Genomic DNA, 18,989 nt, shown 5'->3' on the forward strand with positions numbered 1-18,989 from the left:
TGCAGGTGCTGGGGGTATAATTGCTCTAGGGTTCTTTCAGTGATTGTGGTTCAGAAATTTTGTGTTCACAGAAGAAGTGGCATTGGTTGAGGCTCCATAACAGGGTAGTTAGTCTGGGGGTTCCTCTGAAGGAGGGTCCATGCTGGCAAGGCACCCCATAGAGGCGCAACTCCATAAGGGTAAGGCAGGGGGAAAAGCTCTTAAAGTGAGTAAGGGTAAGGAGATGAAAATCACATCAAATACCTGGAATCAGAGGGAGGAACCAAGTGGTTTTTTTGTTCAAAAGTTGAGATGTTTTGGAATAGGAGTCAGGGGTGTATAGAACCTGCACATTCGGTGTTGTGTGTGAATTTTCAGAACTAATGAAACTATAGGCTTTGGTTTTGGAGTGATAGAAAGCCTTTGACTTGAGTGAACTGAAATTTCCTCCTGTGAAATGAAGGACTCATTTGGATCATCACTAATCAATCAAGACTGGTGGTTCCAGGTATGGAACTGATCTGAGAACCTATGCTGTGGTAAGAGATTGAGGCAAACCTTGTAACACGAGAGAGTTCAATAAATGCACCAAAGTACACTTCCATACTGGGGAAGGCCTTCCATTGCAAAACCAGAGGCAACAATGTGAGCACCAGCTTGCGTCTTGGTGCCAGCAATAGCAACTTGCTCTATGGCACTGGGGCCCCCTGTGTTTCCAAGATATTTACAGTTCCAGCCTTCCTGGAATCATAACAAGGAGCCTTTACTATCTCTCTGACTTCCTCAAAAGAGGAGAGCCTCAGAAGTGAGACTGTCAAAATCCAGACAAAGCTGCAGTAAAAATCTGCTCACTGTGCACAGAAACAGCAGACAGGCTGCCTCCCTGCCGCTCGGCAGGCACCACAGCTGAGAAACAATTTATGCATGCTGGCCAGATATGTGAGACTAAAATAAGCTGTGGTGAGGGGGCACGTGAGGGGTGTAAATTGCCTGACCTCTAGTAGCCCTGAGCTGCAAAAAAATGCCTCCCCACCCCCTCAGGCTTGTTATTTAGTGACAAACCCAATTTTGAGATGACCACAAAGTTATCTGACTGCGTTAAAAAAAAAAAACCCACAGGAAATGTTAAATATGGAATTTTCAGGAGCTCTCTGAAGCCATGGCTGCAGAAGCACACATCCTTGTCCCATATCTGAAATACAATTAGGATAGCAGCATGCCTACATTCAATACAGTAGGAAAATCATTCTATATAATAATAAATAATAATAATAATAAAAAACCACCCCACAAAGATTTAAAGATTCTTATGGAAACTGAATGAGAATCCTAAAATATCAGTATTGTTAAATACAGATAGGCTGTTAAAAGTTTTCCTGATTTTATTTTGGACTTTACCCACAATGCCACACATTTTTTCAGCAACATACACATTTCAGTTCAACATTTGTAGTTGCTAGAACCTCTCCCATGCTTGATTCTTCATGATTACCTTGTTTGCTTCATTTCCTTTTTGGTAATCAGCCTACTGATTTCCACTGAGTCTCCAAGTTGCAGGTCTGTTAGTTTAGTGGCTATGGATATAGCAGCTATTCTGGAAGAAAAAAACCCATTAGATTTTACTTAATTCATATGCAAAAAGATCACTTGGCAAACAGCATGGAACTACAGACTAGTAGTCCACGTGAGACACCAGAGAAATAAATAAGTTCAAGGAGCTTGCCATTATATTCCATACTACTACTTTAAGGTTATGGAGCGTGGAAAAGGGAAGACTTTTTAAACTGTGTGGCCAGATGGGATAGTAGGGGACATACAGCAGCATAAGAATTAGAGGCATTTGTGGGAGCGGAAAGTGGTGGCTGACATGCAAGACTCTAAGCTACACAAGAACAGGACTCCACTCCTAACTACCCTTTGTAGAGAAAACACCAAGAGAGACATGCAAAGAAGGAATGCAAAGCTGCATGCAGAAAAGCTGAGGAATGAAAGATGTCAGGGAAATTATCATTTTTGTAGATTTTACACAACACACATTGATGTTGCATCTTGGTAAAAATGTAATGTGTCAATTCGCAAGATTGCATAATTACATTCTAAAGCTAAGTTGGATGAAGCCTGGCTTATGCTCTGAATGAAGATACCAAAGGAAACCCAGGTGTTCAGAAAATGGTGTGGGATGGTGCAGATGGCATGCTATTGAATACATGCTACTTGAGGTGTCAACTTCAAAATGTGATGTAAAACTAAGACTCTTACCAGAGTCACTAAAATACCCCATGGCACTTTTCAGAAGAGTAAGGAAGTTAACCCACTTTTCTGGTCAAATGTCAGTATCTGCCTAACTAATACCCCTACAGTTTCATTTGTGAAAAAAATTCTTTATATCCCTGTTAAAAAAAAAAAAGTAAAACAAACGTCACATTTCAACCCTCATTATAACTGTATTTTAATTGTGGATAACGAACCCTGAAAATACAGTCTATAACACACCTTGAAAACATTTTAGGAAGAAAAGCTTTATACAAACTGTAATGAAACAGTAGTAACTCTATAGGTAAAAGTTTGAAGACATTCTAATCCTGCTCTTGATCACCCTAACCACCCACATCTAACTTTCTGTTAAGAAAAAAACAACGCTGATTTTCTTCCAGAAATTTCTCATGTTTATAGTGAATCATAAAAGGTGAATATCAGAAGAAAATTTGAAGTTAATACGGCATGCCAATTTTGAAATAAATGTGAAAAGGAAGAATTCTGTCTTACTTGAGAATTTTCTCTCTTGCCCTTCTTCACGTCAGACAGTCCCCACAGTGGAGCACCACTGTCAGACTATCTGAGATGGAGGGTCCTAGAAAGAAAATACTCAGGTAAGAGAATTTTCCCTTCTTCATTTCCTTCATATGTCAGTCTTCACAGAGGCATGCAGAAAGCAGTTGATCATCCTTAGGGAGGGAGGGGAGGATACAACTCAACTATGTAAACAATTAAGACACTGGGAGGCACCATGTTCCATAACAGACTTTTCCTTTGCTGATGTATTTAGTAGAGGATGTTGATTATACTATTTTGAGAAAGTGTGGATGGAAGACCATATAATGGCCCTTACAGACCTTCTCACCCATGAAATTGCTGCTCCTTCCACAGAGTAAGCAGTACTGGAAGGAGCTTTGAATGCCATGTATACACAAACACTTTTACTCCATTGACAGCCTTTCCACATCCAACTTATGCTCTTCCATTACCTTAGAACAGATGTAGTCAATTATTTTTTGTCCATGTCCAAATTTTTTGGTCAAGGTCCAGACTCCACAGAAAATAATTACCCCCCCCCCCAATAATGATAAGTAATGAAAAGATTTTGGGGTCTGTTCAAAAGTGCCTGGTGGTCTGAATTTGGCCTACAGTCCGCCTATTGACTACCCTTGCCTTAGAATGTTTTAATTAAACCAGAGTGACACTACTTTCTATTATAGGAAGAAGATGATGGTGACCTTGGAAATGAAGTCTTGGTCAGTTCAAAGAACTGTACGGGGAGATGTCAGCAAACCAGTAAAGTGCCTAAAACCAATATGGCTTATTGCTAAAAGCAGCCAAGTCAGCAGGCTGTAAATTGGCCATGCCGCAGCCTCAGCATGACCAAGGCAGCAAGGGAGGGGGTTTTGAGTGCCACAGAAAGGGCAGCTTAACCCCACATCCTTCCTGATAAGAATTGTGTTGAAGTTGCTGATACATGCATTTTAGAAGAGCAGAACGTGTCCCCAGGAATGTCTATTAGGGCCTCAAGGCTCCAAATTCTGGAAAAACCCGCACCTGGTTAATCAATAATCAGAAGGAACCCCTTGCTTGACCATTGAAACTGCTTGCTTGACAAGTTTTCTTTAAGGGACATGTCATTCTATTACTAATGTATAAATAAGGGAAAAAAGTCTGAGGTAGTTGGACTCTTTTGGACTCTTCCTCTGGATACATCTTGCAGTCCCCACCAGCAGATGGAAGATTTGGCCACTGGAAGCCTGACGCTGTGCCACTCGAGAGCCACACTCAGCTTTGGTAATTATCAAGGGTTGGGGGTGTTTTACTAACCTGTTGCGGACGTGTGTAAGTGCTTGAGACCAAGCAAAGTTTAGCTTTACGTGAAAGCACTCTTGCGTTGTCCTGTTTGTGCCAGCCATCTATCAGTTGGATGGCTGTTTCTCCCCTGATTTACTTCCTGATACCACCTTGCACAGAGTAAAAGTTACCAAGAGCTTTGGGTTGAAAGAACCCCAGGTAACAGAACTACCATATTTGACAAAATATGTGTAACTCAGGTATCACTGAGAGCATGGCAAGCTTTAAAATCCCCCTGGCCAAAGAAGGTGGTTCTTAAAGGTACCGCAATATATCTATACCATTAGGCTATCCTCTTGCCTGTAGGACTCTCCTTGAAGTCTTAAAATCTCTCACAAGATGTTCCTCCCTGAAAGATCTTCTAAAGAAAGGAAGAAACGTTTAAATGAGAAAGATACCTCAGGCTCTCAACTAAACTTCCCAGAACTTAGTGCAAATGGGAATCTTAACTTTGTGTGTATTGTAAAAAACAAAACTTGTTAAGTTGCAGAAGAGCTGTCTAATTCTTTCTTCTAATTCTTTCTTTCTTCCTTGTCTGGTTTTATGAGGATGTTCAGAAATCCTGCTTGCACCCAAAGGACCAAAAGGACTTAATCACCCAGCCTAAGGTTGAGCCTAATATGCAGCCTTCTTCGTAAAGGAACACAATCAGACCATCCTGCCAAACTCACATAAAAAAGAATTAATCAGACAAAAGTTGGATACAGGGGCCTTACCCCTGGGAGTGTTGGTTGTGACCTCTTATTTTGTAGAGTGATTCTCAATTGGGAGCATACAGAAAAAAAAAAGAGAATCTAAATAATACCTACTTGAAACTGGATTTCTCTAGATGCTGCTTTTGGGATTTATGCTTCACCTGACTCTTAAGATTTACTGAATGTTCAAAATTCAAATGTAGTTGCCCGGGGTCTACTGCAGCTCCACCTGCAGAAACTGGACTTGCAGGCTGACACCCTTCCACATATTCTATGAGTAAAATCTTTGGGTAGTATATAAATAAAACAGTCACTGTGGGAATTTTTCCCTTGTTCACAATCTTTCTCCTTCCAGTCACAGAATCTTCAGACAACTTTGCTTCAATAGGTTTTTCCTTCTGAAGCTGCTGCTGCTCCTCCAGAAGCTAGTGTAGCAATTACGCATTAGGAAGAGGCTCATGCAACCATTTCTGAAAGTTGGAAAATCAAGGCTGGGTTTCTCTGGAAAACCATCCAACTCCCAAAGCTTCTCTATACTTTGAGTTTTCATTTCCCAAATCAGAGATTTTCCCCACCACCACTCTCTCTAATGAGTGTGTTAGGGTGGGCCCTCCCTGGATAATCAGCCACCTCAAGAAAATGGGTACTTGAGAAGATCAGAAAATGGATATTCTATAGAATTCACTCACTGAACTCAGAACAAGTTTATTTTAACTTTAGGGAAAGAATAAACTAAAACAAAAGCACCAAAATCCTTTGATACATCAGAAGATGAAGGATGAAATAGTCTATCTCCTACACATCACAACAAAAAAGCCAGTTCTGTAGAGAGTGAGATTCTGAAAAGTGCATAAGATTCTTTGTGGAACAAAGAGAAAAGATCACATGCTGGCCATTCTAAAACTCAAGTAGTATATAAAGGGATTAATATTCCAGATGGAAATAGTGAAATCCATCATTACTGCATTGCTCTCTCAGGACTTCAGAATGTGAAGATAAACCTCCTGGAGATCTACTGAAGATGTGATCAAGGAGAGTCTTCAGCTTCTGCTACAGCAGGAAACTTTTTCAATACAAAGACTCAGCTTCTTGTACAGGTATTTCACAAATATCATGTTATCCCTCCCTTTCACTTAAAGGGACACATGATTACCCTTGTCTGGATGGCCTTCTTCTTCTTCTAAGGTCCTATTCACATGTCAGTACTATGCATGGTCTAGCAGCTCTGCTAAATACTTTCAGGAACATGACCTTGAGCAAACTAGAAAGAGCAAGCAAATGTACTGCCCTCACAAAGCTGCATTACCTACAGTATGCGCTGGTCATTGTCCAAGACAAAATCTTTAATTCAGAAGGGAGAGTAGTGAATATAGTTGTCACCTCTCCTACAGTAAATTTCTTTACTCCTGGGCTAGTTATGTCATGCATGGATACTTTGCATAAATCTTGCTTCACTTCCAGCCTGCAACTGCAGCAAATCAGTATATAAAGACCCCAGTCCAGAGTCAATGGCAGTATCCCTTGGCGAATTCATGCTTATTATTATTCTGGAACCCACCATCAGGTAGCTCCGGAAAAGCTAGTCACTAGATTGGATACCAGATTTGAGAGACCTAGATATACAGCGTTAAGTTAAAGTAGTATAACAATATTCATTTAAGAGGTCATACATTTATTATAGGTGAGCTGGTACTGACACCTATAGTTAAGGCTTACCTATCACTTACCATTATAAGACCTTGGATTCAATTGCTTATAAACTTTGCAGCCCAAACAGTTAAAGTTTGACAATTTTCCACATTGCATTTTTTTTTTTTTAATTTCAGCAAAAACTGTTCAATCATTTCTCAGAATCAGGTTAGGGAAAAATGTTTTGTCCGGGTTAAAAAATTGATACAACTGTTTAGCTGAGCAATTCTAATGCCTCCATCTATTGGAGCATGGAATTGAAATTTGGCAGAGAGTTTTGCCTTGGTGCCCAATATGTGCCTTTTGCTTTCACCATGAAAATCCACCCATATTTCACCAAGTTATAAGCATTTGAAAATGGCACTTTGCATATGCTCAGTAGAGACTTCTCAGAGTTTGACAGCTATATTTTCTAAAGATTACATCCATCATGAGCATGCTCCAGCCCAAGGCTACAAAGCTGAGAAGGACTTTCCATGAACTTGCTCCTCCCAGATGCCAGGTGTTGCAGTGCCTCTGGACATAGGAATGGAGAGCAGGGAGACTGTCACTCCTGTATTCTCAATACTCCAGGCAAATTAGAAGCAAAGCAGAAAAACAGTTACCTACCTTTCGTAAAAAATGGTCACCTACCTTTCGTAACTATTGTTCTTCGAGATGTGTCGCTCATGTCCACTCCAATTAGGTGTGTGTGTGCCGTGTGCACAGTAGCCAGAAGGTTTTTCCCCTAGTGGTACCCATTGGGTCAGTTCAGGTGCTCCCTGGGGTCATGGGGTCCTTCAGTTCCTTCTTGCCGGCATTGCTCCGACAGAGTGGTAAGCGGGTGGGTCTTGGAATGGATATGAGCAATACATCTCAAAGAACAATAGTTATGAAAGGTAAATAACCATTTTTTCTTTTTTGAGTGCTTGCTCATGTTGATTCCAATCAGGACCCAAGCAAGAATTTGGAGGCGGGGTTGGAGCTCATGGATTCGCTAACTGTAGCACCGCTCTGCTGAAAGCTGCATTGTCCCTAGCCTGCTGGGTAATGGCGTAGTGAGAGGTAAAAGTGTGGACTGATGACCATGTTGCAGCCCTTAAAATTTCTTGGGTAAGAACCTGTGCCACAAACACTGTTGAAGATGCCTGCACCTTGTGGAGTGGACGGTCAGCACTGGGGCAGGTACTTTAGCCAGATCGTAGCATGGCCAGATACAGGATGTGATCCATGATGAAATTCTTTGGAATGAGACTGGAAGCCCCTTCATTCTGTCTTCTACTGTGACAAGTAGTTGCTTAGATTTTCGAAACAGTTTCAACTGCTCGATATAGAAAGCTGATGCACAGCGAACATCCAAAGAGTGGAGTTTTTGCTCCCGGCTATTTGCGTGTGGCTTAGGATAAAAAACTGGAAGAAAAATGTCCTGATTAACATGAAACTGGGAGACGACCTTCAGGAGGAACATTGGGTGCAGCCAAAGCTGACCCGTGTCTTTATAGAAGACAGTGTAAGTAGGTTCAGATGTTAGGACCTTAAGCTCGGAACCCTTGCTGCCATAGGTTATTGTCAGCAGAAATGCTACCTTCCATGAGACAGAGAGAGCAATGAGCACATCGCTAGTGGTTCAAAGGGGGGCCCCATTAGTCTGGAAAGAACAAGGTTAAGGTCCCAGGTTGGGATTGGTTGTCGTACTTGATGGTACAGCCTGTCAAGTCCTTTAAGAAAGTGTCCAACTATCAGGTTGGTGAAAGCCGATCAGCCAGACATGCCTGAGTGAAAGGCAGAAATGGCAGCCAAGTGGACTTTTATTTATGACATAGAGAGCTCCTATTGCTTCAAGTGCAGAAGGTAATCCAAGATATGAGGTATTGACGAGGGCATAGGAGACGTGTGTCTCTGTGACAACCAAATTGTGAATCTCTTCCATTTGGTTAGGTAGGTGGCCCTAGTAGACAGTTTCCTATTGCCAAGGAGGACTTCCCTAACTGGATCAGAGCAAGCAAGCCATGGAGCTTCCAAGCTGTGAGGTGGAGAGATTTGAGGTTGGGATGTCGAAGACGGCTGTGGTCCTGGGTTATCAGGTCTGGGAGCAGCGGTAGAGTGATCGGAGTTATAGCAGGAAGAGAGCCTAAGATATAAGCCCTTGTATCAGAGGCCTGGTGTGAGGCAGGACCTGCTCACAGAATCTGGCAAGAACAGGGCTGATATTGCAGGAATACACATTCCTAAGAAGTGCTAGTCACAGAGTACTCACGCAAACACTTCCAGATATTAAGTGGTACCAGAACATCCTGATATCAAGGATGATATAAAAACATTCCCCAAGGATAACAGGAACACATTGACCCCTCCTAAAAGATAAGGTCAAGGATGACCGTACATAATAGAGATGTTTTGATCGAACGAACATGTACAAGGTGATGAGTGATAACTAGTCAGGAGGCAGTAACTACTGTAACTATGTCAGAGGGACAGTACTCTCATGTTTGTATTGCGGTATAAAGAGGGAGTATCTTTGTCTAGCCTAGGGAGGAACGGAAAGTCCCGCTGTTCACTGAGCTGGTCCATTGTTACAGGCATACATGTATTAGTGATCCAGTAGAGTCTTCAGGATACTAGTACTGTGCTTCATCAACAATAAACCTGGCTTGGTGCCTTTGTCCCTTAACAGATCTTGTGGTCATTGGGTGGTTCACTTGAGGTCTGCTGTGTCAGCTTAGTTTAAGGGCCCCACCACCACCCATCCAGTGATGAAGATGACAATGGCACCACCATAGGGGGTTGGGGCACTCTCCCCCAGTACGGAGGGCTCCTGTGGTGATTGCACCTCTTCCTGTCCCTGCCCCAGAGTCTGTGCCACGTTCCGAGCTCAGTGCTGGTGGTGCAGAAGGGCGTTTTTCCAAGGTGGCCAGAGAGGATTGGTGCGAATAAGGCACCATCATCACTGGCAGATCCCATGGGTTCCAATAGGGCTATTGAGCTGGCCAGTGGCTCTGCTGCCACACAGACACCGCAGGTGCTCTGCTGGTCTCCGGAACTCAGGGAGATCGCTACTTATGAGGCAAAGGGCTAAACTCATGCTCCAACTCAGATGATTCTCCCTTTTGGGACCAAGGGTGGGCCGTGGAGGCTTGTGTTTGGCAGTTGATTCCAGAAGCAGGGGACCAGTGCCTAATGGGCGATGATTGACACCTCTCTGAGGAACGGTGTTGGGATGAAGGGGATCAGTGCTGTGAGAGTGGAGAGCAATGCACTAAAGGCCATCTAGGGGACAGAGACCTGCACTGGGGCATCAGTTGCTGGGAGGAGGTTTGGAACTGGGAATGCAGAACCTAGTGGCTCGATGCAGGCGATCTACACTGCATCAATGGGGACTGTGAGTGCGGTGCCGGTGACCTGGGTCATTTGGCCGAGGACCGCAGTTGCGGACCTGGGGATTGTGGTCGCGGAGCTAGGGAACAACGCCTCTGTTCCAGAGATTGGCAATGGTCCACTACCCTTTGAGGCAGACCCATGGCTGGCTTGCCCTTGGACTGTGGAGCCTTAGCAGTATCTACTGCTGGACATGGCATAGGCAGTACCAGGAGGGCCATAAGGTTCCTAGACACCTAGAAGACCTTGGGCACCAAAGGCACTAACAAGTGCTGTGGTCCCCTACCACTTGGAGTCGGAGGTGGAACCCTGGGCGGGCTGAAGGGTCCAGATGGAGAGGTACCCCCTTGGAGCTCCGGGATGGGCAGGCAGCCCAAACAGGTTCTTTGCTCAACACCCCATTTCCCTCTTTACTTGGCGCTGGGGAACCATGCTGCTTTTTCTGGTGCTTCTTAGGCACCTGTGATGGGGAGCGGTGCCGAGAGAAACTCTGTGCCGGCGGGGCACTCTGCACTGATGTTGATGTACTAGGCGTTGAATCGAGGGACTGAGATGCCTCTGATGCTGGGCAAAGTGCAGCCTCCCTGAAGAGGGCTTTAAATCAAATATCTGATTCTTTTTAGGTCCTTGGCCCAAAGATTTTACAAATCCTGCACCTCTCCTTCATGTGCGACTCCCCAAGCACTTTAGGCAGCTGCTGTGGGGGTGCTAACTGGCATAGGCTTGTTGCAGACTGAGCACGGCTTGAAGCTCGGGAACCAGGGCATGCCCCGTTCCTGGGACGAGATCCCTAATGGGGATTGTAACTATAGAACACTATACAAATGACCAACACTAATTAATTATGAAAAAAACCACGATCACATTTGCAAATGCATGAGGAAGGCACTCCAACCAACCGTCACAGCCGGTAAGAAGGAATTGAGACTGTGTAGGGCCGGTGGTACCTCATATATCGGGGCATGAGCGCAGGACTCCAGAGGTGCCAGAGCTGGCCCTATGGATACCGCTAAGACAAAAAATTCCGACAATGGTGCACATGGGCATGCACACACCTACAATGGAATCGATATGTGCAAGCACCCGAAGAAGCAGCCTTGCTGGTTGCAGAGAGGTGAGGAGCTGGGCCTGGGGGGAGCAAGAGGATGATGGAAGACTCATACTAGAACGAGAAGCCAGGGGATTGGGAGAGACTGGGATGAGGAGCCAAGGGGAAACTGGGATTCAGATGAGGACGGGCTGGAGTGACCAGGGGCAGAAGGATCTCAAAGCACTCGAGCACACTTCTCTCAAAACCTGGAATTCCTAGATTCCTGAGTCTCAACAATCCTCTCCTGTCAGCAAATAGCTGTCAAATCTACTGCCAAAGTATGTCTCACCCCCTCTAGTTGTTAGTCCACACAGAGGATGACAACCTACTACTCCTATCAGTTATTTTTCTAGCTCAAGAGGTATAAGTCTGGTGTTGTGGAGCTAACACTTCTAACTTTACTGATGAACCATCTGGGAGTTAATATGGTTCTTCATAATGGAATTTACATTTCCTCTACATAATGGAATTTACATTTTTATACACTTTGTTTGTATAAAAACTTAGTAAAATTACACACAAAAAACTATGTTAAATGTCTGTTGATGTTGCAAAGTTAAGAACTCAATAGCTGGGCAAGTCACTTAAACCAGACTGTTTACAGGTGGTCAACTGTGTGCTCCTCATGTTCTAGTACTCCACTTAATATCCTAGGACCTGTTTAGCAGAAGTGCTGAGAGGGCTCATAGCTGAAAAATTAAGTCAGTGAGAACTGTGCTCTGAACAAATAAAGTGCTATAAATGCTAAGTTCTTAAAAATCAGGCCACAAGAATTTTAGACAGTCTGATAATAGAATATTTTTCATAGCATATGACGGATTCTTTGAATATAACAAACAGACAAACGAATGGCCCTCTCTCTTGAGGGAAAAGAAAACACAGCAAGGCAAAAGTGGCCTGTGTCTCAGGCAGTCTTTCTGGATCCATCTCTTTGGACTTGGTCTATCAGCGAGTCTGTTGTCTTGTAGAGGGGTCTACCTCTAGCCCCTCCTCTTGGGGCATCTTGCTTTGTAGCTAGTCTGTGTAGCTTTGGGAGAGGTAAGGCCTGTCTCCCTGTTTGTTGACCTGTCTATGTTGTCAGCAGCATCTGCAGTGGAGCAGCCCTCCTATTCACTGCCTCTTCCTGTGGCCAATTTCTGTTTTTAAGCTTCCCCGCTTTCCAGGCAGAACAAGCCTTACAGGTGTGCCTCATTAATTCTGAACAGGCCCAGAACAGCTTGTTAGTCTCCTCTCTATTAGAGTGAGGGCATGTCCCTTCATACCCTGTCAGGATACTAAAAAATGTCTTTCCAATTTATATAAATTGTTCTATAAATCTCTTTGGACCAATACACTTTATTTAATATTCTTTCCAGATGAGAAGAATGCATTATTATTACATCTCCTTATCTGATAAAGGCATGTGTGGATTATTATCAAAGTATTCCTTCATCAGTTTCAGAGAATAGGAGTCACTCAGTAACAAACCATTAGATAGTCAAATAGTTGCAGTATCTTGTCATAGAATATTAGGGTTGGAAGAGACCTCAGGAGGTCATCTAGTCCTATCCCCTGCTCAAAGCAGGACCAACACCAACTAAATCACCCCAGCCAAGGCTTTGTCAAGCCGGGTCTTAAAAACCTCTAAGGATGGAGATTCCACCACCTCCTTAGGTAACCTTTCCATTGCTTCACCACTCACCCAGTGAAATAGTGTTTCCTAATATCCAACTTAGATCTGCCCTACTGCAACTTGAGACCATTGCTTCTTGTTCTGTCATCTACCACCACTGAGAGAAAAACGGTTACTTACCTTTTTGTAACTGTTGTTCTTCAAGATGTGTTGGTCATGTCCATTCCAAGCAGGTGTGTGCACGCCGCGTGCACGCCAGCCAGAAGGTTTTCCCTTAGCAGCGTCTGCAGGGTCGGCCTTGGCGCCCCCTGGAGTGGCGCCTCCATGGCACCCTATATAGGGGCCCGCCGAGTCTCCACCCCCTCAGTTCCTTCTTGCTGGCACTCCGACAGAGGGGTAGGAGGGTGGGTAATGGAATGGACATGAACACCACATCTCAAAGAACAACAGTTACAAAAAGGCAAGTAACCGTTTTTTCTTCTTCGAGTGATTGTTCATGTCCATTCCAAGCAGGTGACTCACAAGCCTGAGTTTAGGCGGTGGGGTTGGAGTTCACCGTGGATTGGAGCACTGCACGACCAAAGACTGCATCGTCTCTGGGCTGGTGCGTGATGGCATAGTGTGACGTAAATGTGTGGACTGAGGATCACGTGGTCGCTCTGCATATTTCCTGTGTCGGGCCCTGAGCCAGGAAGGCCACGGAGGAGGCCTGTGCCCTTGTGGAGTGGGTCGTGAAAGGCAGGCACCTTAGCCCAACAGTAGCATTCACAGATGCAGGCCGTGATCCATGAGGAGATACACTGTGATGAGATGGGGAGTCCCTTCATCCTGTCGGCCACAGCAACAAGTTGATTTCCTGAATGGTTTGGTTCTTTCAATATAGAATGCCGGGGCCCTGCTAACGTCCAGGGAATGCAGCCTACACTCCGTGCTGGAGGAGTGTGGCTTAGGATAGAACGCAGGGAGAAAAATGACTTGACCCATGTGGAATTGGGAGACCACCTTCGGAAGGAACGCCGGCTGTGGCCTAAGTTGGACTTTGTTCTTGTGGAAGACAGTGCATGGAGGCACGGACGTCAGTGCTCTGAGTTCTGACACCCTCCTGGCCGAGATAATAGCCACTAGGAATGCGACCTTATATGAGAGAGATAACAGAGAGCACGGAGCCAGGGGCTCGAAGGGGGGCCATGTGAGGGCGGAAAGGACCAAATTGAGGTCCCAAGCCAGGGCTGGTTGTCAAGTATGTGAGAACAGTCTGTCCGGGCCCTTGAGGAAGCGACAAACCAATGGGTTCACGAAAACTGAACCACCTTCCGCTCCTGGGTGCAATGCTGAGATGGCTGCCAAGTGGACCCGAACCGAAGAGATGGAAAGTCCTAGCTGTCTCAAATGCAACAGGTAATCCAGTATGAGAGGGATCGAGGTGAGCAATGGAGCCTGATCCTGCTGTTCAGCCCAGATGGAGAAGAGTTTCCACTTGGCCCTGGTGGAGGGTTTTCTTCTGCCCAGGAGGACTTGCCTGACCTGCTGAGAGCATTGCATCTCCACGGGGTTTAGCCATGGAGCATCCAGGCTGTGAGATGGAGTGACTCCAGGTTCGGGTGGCAGAGATGGCCCCGATCCTGTGTGATCAAGTATGGGAGCAGGGACAACGAGAGAGGCACCTGTGTGACATGTGCAGCAGTGACATGCATCAGTGTTGGCGTGGTCACGCCGGCGCTATCAGGATGACACGAGCATGATCCCTGCGGATCTTGAGGAGTACCCTGTGAACCATCGGAATCGAGGGGAAGGCGTAGAGCAGGCTGCTTACCCACAAGATGAGGAAGGTGTCCATCAGAGACCCTGGACTGCGCCCCATGAGGGAGCAGAAGCATCGATACTTTCTGTTGTCCCTCAAGGCAAACAGGTCTATCTGGGGATAGCCCCAGAGACGGAAGATTGAGCGTGATACATCTCAGCGAAGGGACCACTCGTGACCATGGAACGAGAGGCTGAGGGTGTCCACCAGTCTGTTTTGCACCCCTGGGAGGTAGGATGCTGTCAGGTGAACTGTGTTCTGTATGCAGAAATCCCGTAACGCGAGGGCTTCCCGGCACAGGGGAGAGGAGCGTGCACCCCCGTCTGTTGATACAGAACATTGCCAAGGTATTGTCCGTGAGGACTGCAACACACCTGCCCACCAGGTGAGATTTGGAAGTGAGGAAGGCTAGACGCACCACCCATAGCTTCCTGACGTTGATGTGCTGGGAGAGGTCCACTGGGGACCAAGGGCTTGAGTCCTGAGGTTCTCCAGATGCGCCCCCCACCCCAAATCCAATGCATCTGTTACCAATGATAGGGATGGCTGGGGGCTGATAAAGGGTACTACCACGCAGACCTCCCGCGGGTCGAGCCACCACTGGAGGGAATCTAGCACCGTTCTGGGAAGTGTCACCACCGAGTCCAGCGCATTCCTGGCTGGGCGGTACACAGTCACTAACCAGGACTGGAGAGGGCACAGCCTGAGCCTGGCGTGGTTCACCACATAGGTGCACACAGCCATATGACTCATCAACTTGAGGCAGTTTCTTGCTGTGGTGATTGGGCAACGTTGGAGACCGAGAATGATGTTGGACATGGCCCAGAACCTGGCATCTGGTAGGTACGCTCTTGCTTGAGTCAAGTCTAGAACTGCCCCTATAAATTCTATCCTCTGGATGAGAGACAGGGTGGACTTGGCCTCGTTCAGCAGGAGGCCAAGCTCGAGGAAGACCACTTGAGCCTCCACCTGTGCCTTGGCATGGCCCTTGATGAGCCAATCGTCCAGATACGGGAACACCTGAATCCCGTGCTTGCGCAGGTAGGCTGCCACGACTGCTATGCATTTTGTGAAGACCCTCGGAGTCGTTAACAGGCTGAAAGGCAGGCCCGTGAACTGAAGATGGGCGTTGCCCACGATGAATCTGAGGTAATGCCTATGCTGGAACTATTGCGATATGAAAATACGCATCCTTCAAGTTGAGGGCGGCGTACCAGTCCCCTGGATCCATGGAGGGAATGATGGAGGACAGGGAGACCATACGGAACTCGAGCTTCTTTACAAACTTATTCAGATGCCGCAAGTCCAGAATGGGTCTGCGGCCCCCTTTTGCCTTGGGTATTAGGGAATATCGGGAGTAAAAACCTCTGCCCCTGACTTCCTACGGAACTTCCTCCACTGCCCCTACTAGGAGGAGGGACTGAACTTCCTGAATTAGAAGTTGCTCATGAGAGGGGTCCCTGAAGAGGGACGTGGAGGGGGGCTGATGGGGTGGGAGGGAGGAGAACTGGATAGAATATCCCCTCTCTACCGTGTGGAGCACCCAACTGTCCGATGTGATTCGGGACCAAGCGCGATAGAAGGGGGACAGACGTGATGAAAAGGTAGGGTTGGTAGGATCCAGAGTCCTGACTGGTAGGTCGTCCCCGACCGCACCATCAAATTTGGGGTCTAGGCCCTGACAGGGGCCTCAGCTGGCCGGAGGGCTGCTGTTGCCTCCTTCTGCCGTTTTTGCTCCACCTCCGCGAGAAGTCTATGCGGTTTTGCGGCTGGTAAGGTTGCGGGGCCGGCTGCAGCCTGAATTGCCTGCATTGGGTGGCTGGAGTGTGTAAGCCCAGCGAGCGTAGGGTAGCCCTTGAGTCCTTTAGGCTATGGAGTCTCTTGTCTGTCTTTTTGGAGAAGAGCATGGGTCTCTCGAAAGGGAGGTCCTGGATGGTCTGTTGGACCTCATGTGGAAGGCCTGAGACCTGAAGCCAGGCTCCTCATCGCATAACCAGCCCGGTTGCCAGAGTGCGGGAGGCTGCATCCACAGCATCCAGGGCTGCTTGGAGGGATGCCCGGGAAATTAACAACTTCTCCTACACTATAGCCGAAAACTCTGTTTGCGATTCCTGGGGAAGGACGTCAGCGAACTTGGACAATGCTGAGCATGTGTTGTGTCCATACTGGCTCACTATAGCCTGTTGGTTGGCTATACTAATTGCAGACCCCCTGTTGAGTACACCTTTCTGCCAAATAGGTCCAACTTTTTGGCCTTCCTGTTTTTCAGTGTAGACCCTTGGAAGCCCTGACGCTCCCTTTGGTTGGCTGCATCCACCACCAGAGAGTCTGGGGGAGGGTGGGCATACAGGTGCTCATGGCCCTTGGAGGGCACACAGTAGTGCCTCTCTGTCTTTTTGGCCATGGGGGCCAATGAAGCTGGCGTCTGCCACAAGGTGTAGGACGTATCAGCTATCATTTTTATCAACGGTAGGGCAAACCTAGATGGGCCCGAGGGGGCCAGGATGTCCACTACCAGATCCACATCACCTTGATCTCCTCCACTTGGATCGCGAGGCTCTGAGCTGCACGCTTAAGGAGCTACTGAAGCACCCGGTTGGCCTCTAAGGCCGGAGTTCCCGCAACCGGCTCATCCGGAGAGGAAGAGGAGGAGATCATCTGCAAAGGGCCAGTCTCTGCAGGGGCCTGTGGCAGATGGTACTTCGGTTGCGTGGCCGGTGTGGATGCGAGATGCGGCATTATGGCCGGTACCAGGGTCGACACCGAACGATGAGGCGCACTGTGCAGGGCCTGTGGTGGCAGGACCATGGTTCCAGCCAGTGCCGGTGTCTGACTAGGGGGTGCTGGGCTTTGACGTGGCACACTCCTGTCTGACGGCGGTGCCGGTGATTGAGGCATTTGCCTCACCGGGGCCACCAACTTTGAGAACGACGTGGGCTGTGCACCTGTCCCATCGTCTGATGGTAAGCCCAGGGAGTCTAGAATGGCCACTGGGAGGGCTGTTGCCACTGCTGCTGCCACTGTACTGGGTAAGGTCGTTGGCTCGCCTGCGAAGCCGACTTCCTGCTCCTCGATATACTGGATTGGTAGGATTCCGCCTCCGAGGTCTCTGAATAGGAGGATCGAGGGGGAGCAGTACCCACTGCTGTGGGAGGGCGGTGCCGTGGGATGCTCTCTCTGTGCCGGTGCCGCAGGGTGGGGACTGGGGCAACATCATGGTTGGCTTGCCCCTTGATTGGGCCAGGGGTCGGGCCATGTTCTGCAGCTCCTTCCACCAGTGCAGGGAGGCCGGTACCAGGGGGCTTAATAAGTCAGAGGCCGCCATGAACGCCTCCAGTGTCGATGGAAGACACACATCCTCGTTGAGGTCCGGGGATCTCTACTGGTCCGGACTCGACCGCACCCCCAGTGGGGCGGGAGTCGACAGAACCATAGAAAGATGTGGTTGTGGCACGGCTTGTCCCACCGCACTCATGGATGCCGCCGGCCTTTTAAGATCCTGGTGGGGTCATTGGCCCCTCACCGGCCTTTTTTTCTTTGCAGGCACCGGAAATGGTGATCAGTGCTGCATGGAGGCAGATTTTCTATGTCCCAATTCTCCCCGGTGCCAGGACTTAGAAGTCTTAGACTGGGCCTCCTGACTTTTTAGTGGTGACGGGGTGCTGCACACCGAGGAAGAAGTGCTGTGCACCGGGTGAGGGCAGTTCGGGGTCTGAGTGTGGCCGTAAGGCTGCCTCCATCAGGAGCACTTTGAGTCTCTGCTCTCTGTCCTTAAGAGTCCTGGGATGGAATCCCCTGCAGATACTGAACTGATCTCTTTGGTGGCTCTCTCCAAGGCACTTTAAGCAGGAAGAGTGCGGGTCACTCTTTGGCATAAACTTCCTGCAGTACTTGCGGAGTTTAAACCCTGGGGACCTGGGCATGCCCCAGCAGGGCGACGAGTACGTTGGGGGAAAAAACCCCAAACTATCTAACACTAACTCTAAACTATGAGAGAGGAAACAACTATATACACTTAAATGGGACACTGCTATGCTTGCTGTAAGAGCGAGCAAAAGTTCCAGCTAGCTGTCACTGGCGGTAGGAAGGAACTGAGGTGGTGTAGGGTTGGCGGGCCCCTATATAGGGTGCCATGGAGGCACCACTCCAGGGGCGCCAAGGCCGACCCTATGGACACTGCTAAGGGAAAATCTTCCAGCTGGTGTGCACGCGGCACGCACACATCTGCTTGGAATGGACATGAACAATCACTTGAAGAACAGCCTAGCTCCATCCTCTATGGAACCCCCCCTTCAGGTAGTTGAAGGCTATCAAATCCCCCCTCACTCTTCTATTCTGCAGACTAAATAACCCCAGTTCTCTCAGCCTCTCCTCGTTGCTCCTAATAATCAGTTAATGTCAAAGTGATGCATGCTATGATAATGTCACAGTTCCGGCTTTGGTATGGGTTATTTTGTCTGATAAAGTATTGGTGACAAAGGTAACAGTTGCTGACAGTTTTTGCAGTGTGAAAAGGGAATGTGTAATCTATTCCTTGTATATTATATTCTCTCCAACTACCATTCCAATGCCACCACTAAAAATGTGTGGGAGATGATCCTTCAAGGAAGCAACTGCGATCACTAGCACAGATGACCCTGGCATATGTGACACCAT

The 18,989-nt window shown here is 47.5% G+C and overlaps 1 protein-coding gene across 1 annotated transcript in view; it reads right to left on the reverse strand.

Moving 5' to 3' along the window:
* LOC120397510 (transcriptional repressor NF-X1-like) overlaps window positions 1–18,989 on the reverse strand; it is a 225,903-nt gene that overhangs the window by 40,529 nt on the left and 166,385 nt on the right. The window contains 1 exon segment of the mRNA XM_039523454.1: window positions 1,472–1,573. Coding sequence (XP_039379388.1) covers window positions 1,472–1,573 — 102 coding nt within the window.

The sequence above is a fragment of the Mauremys reevesii genome, linkage group 2, assembly GCF_016161935.1.
Source record: "Mauremys reevesii isolate NIE-2019 linkage group 2, ASM1616193v1, whole genome shotgun sequence".
NCBI classification, from domain to species: domain Eukaryota; kingdom Metazoa; phylum Chordata; order Testudines; family Geoemydidae; genus Mauremys; species Mauremys reevesii.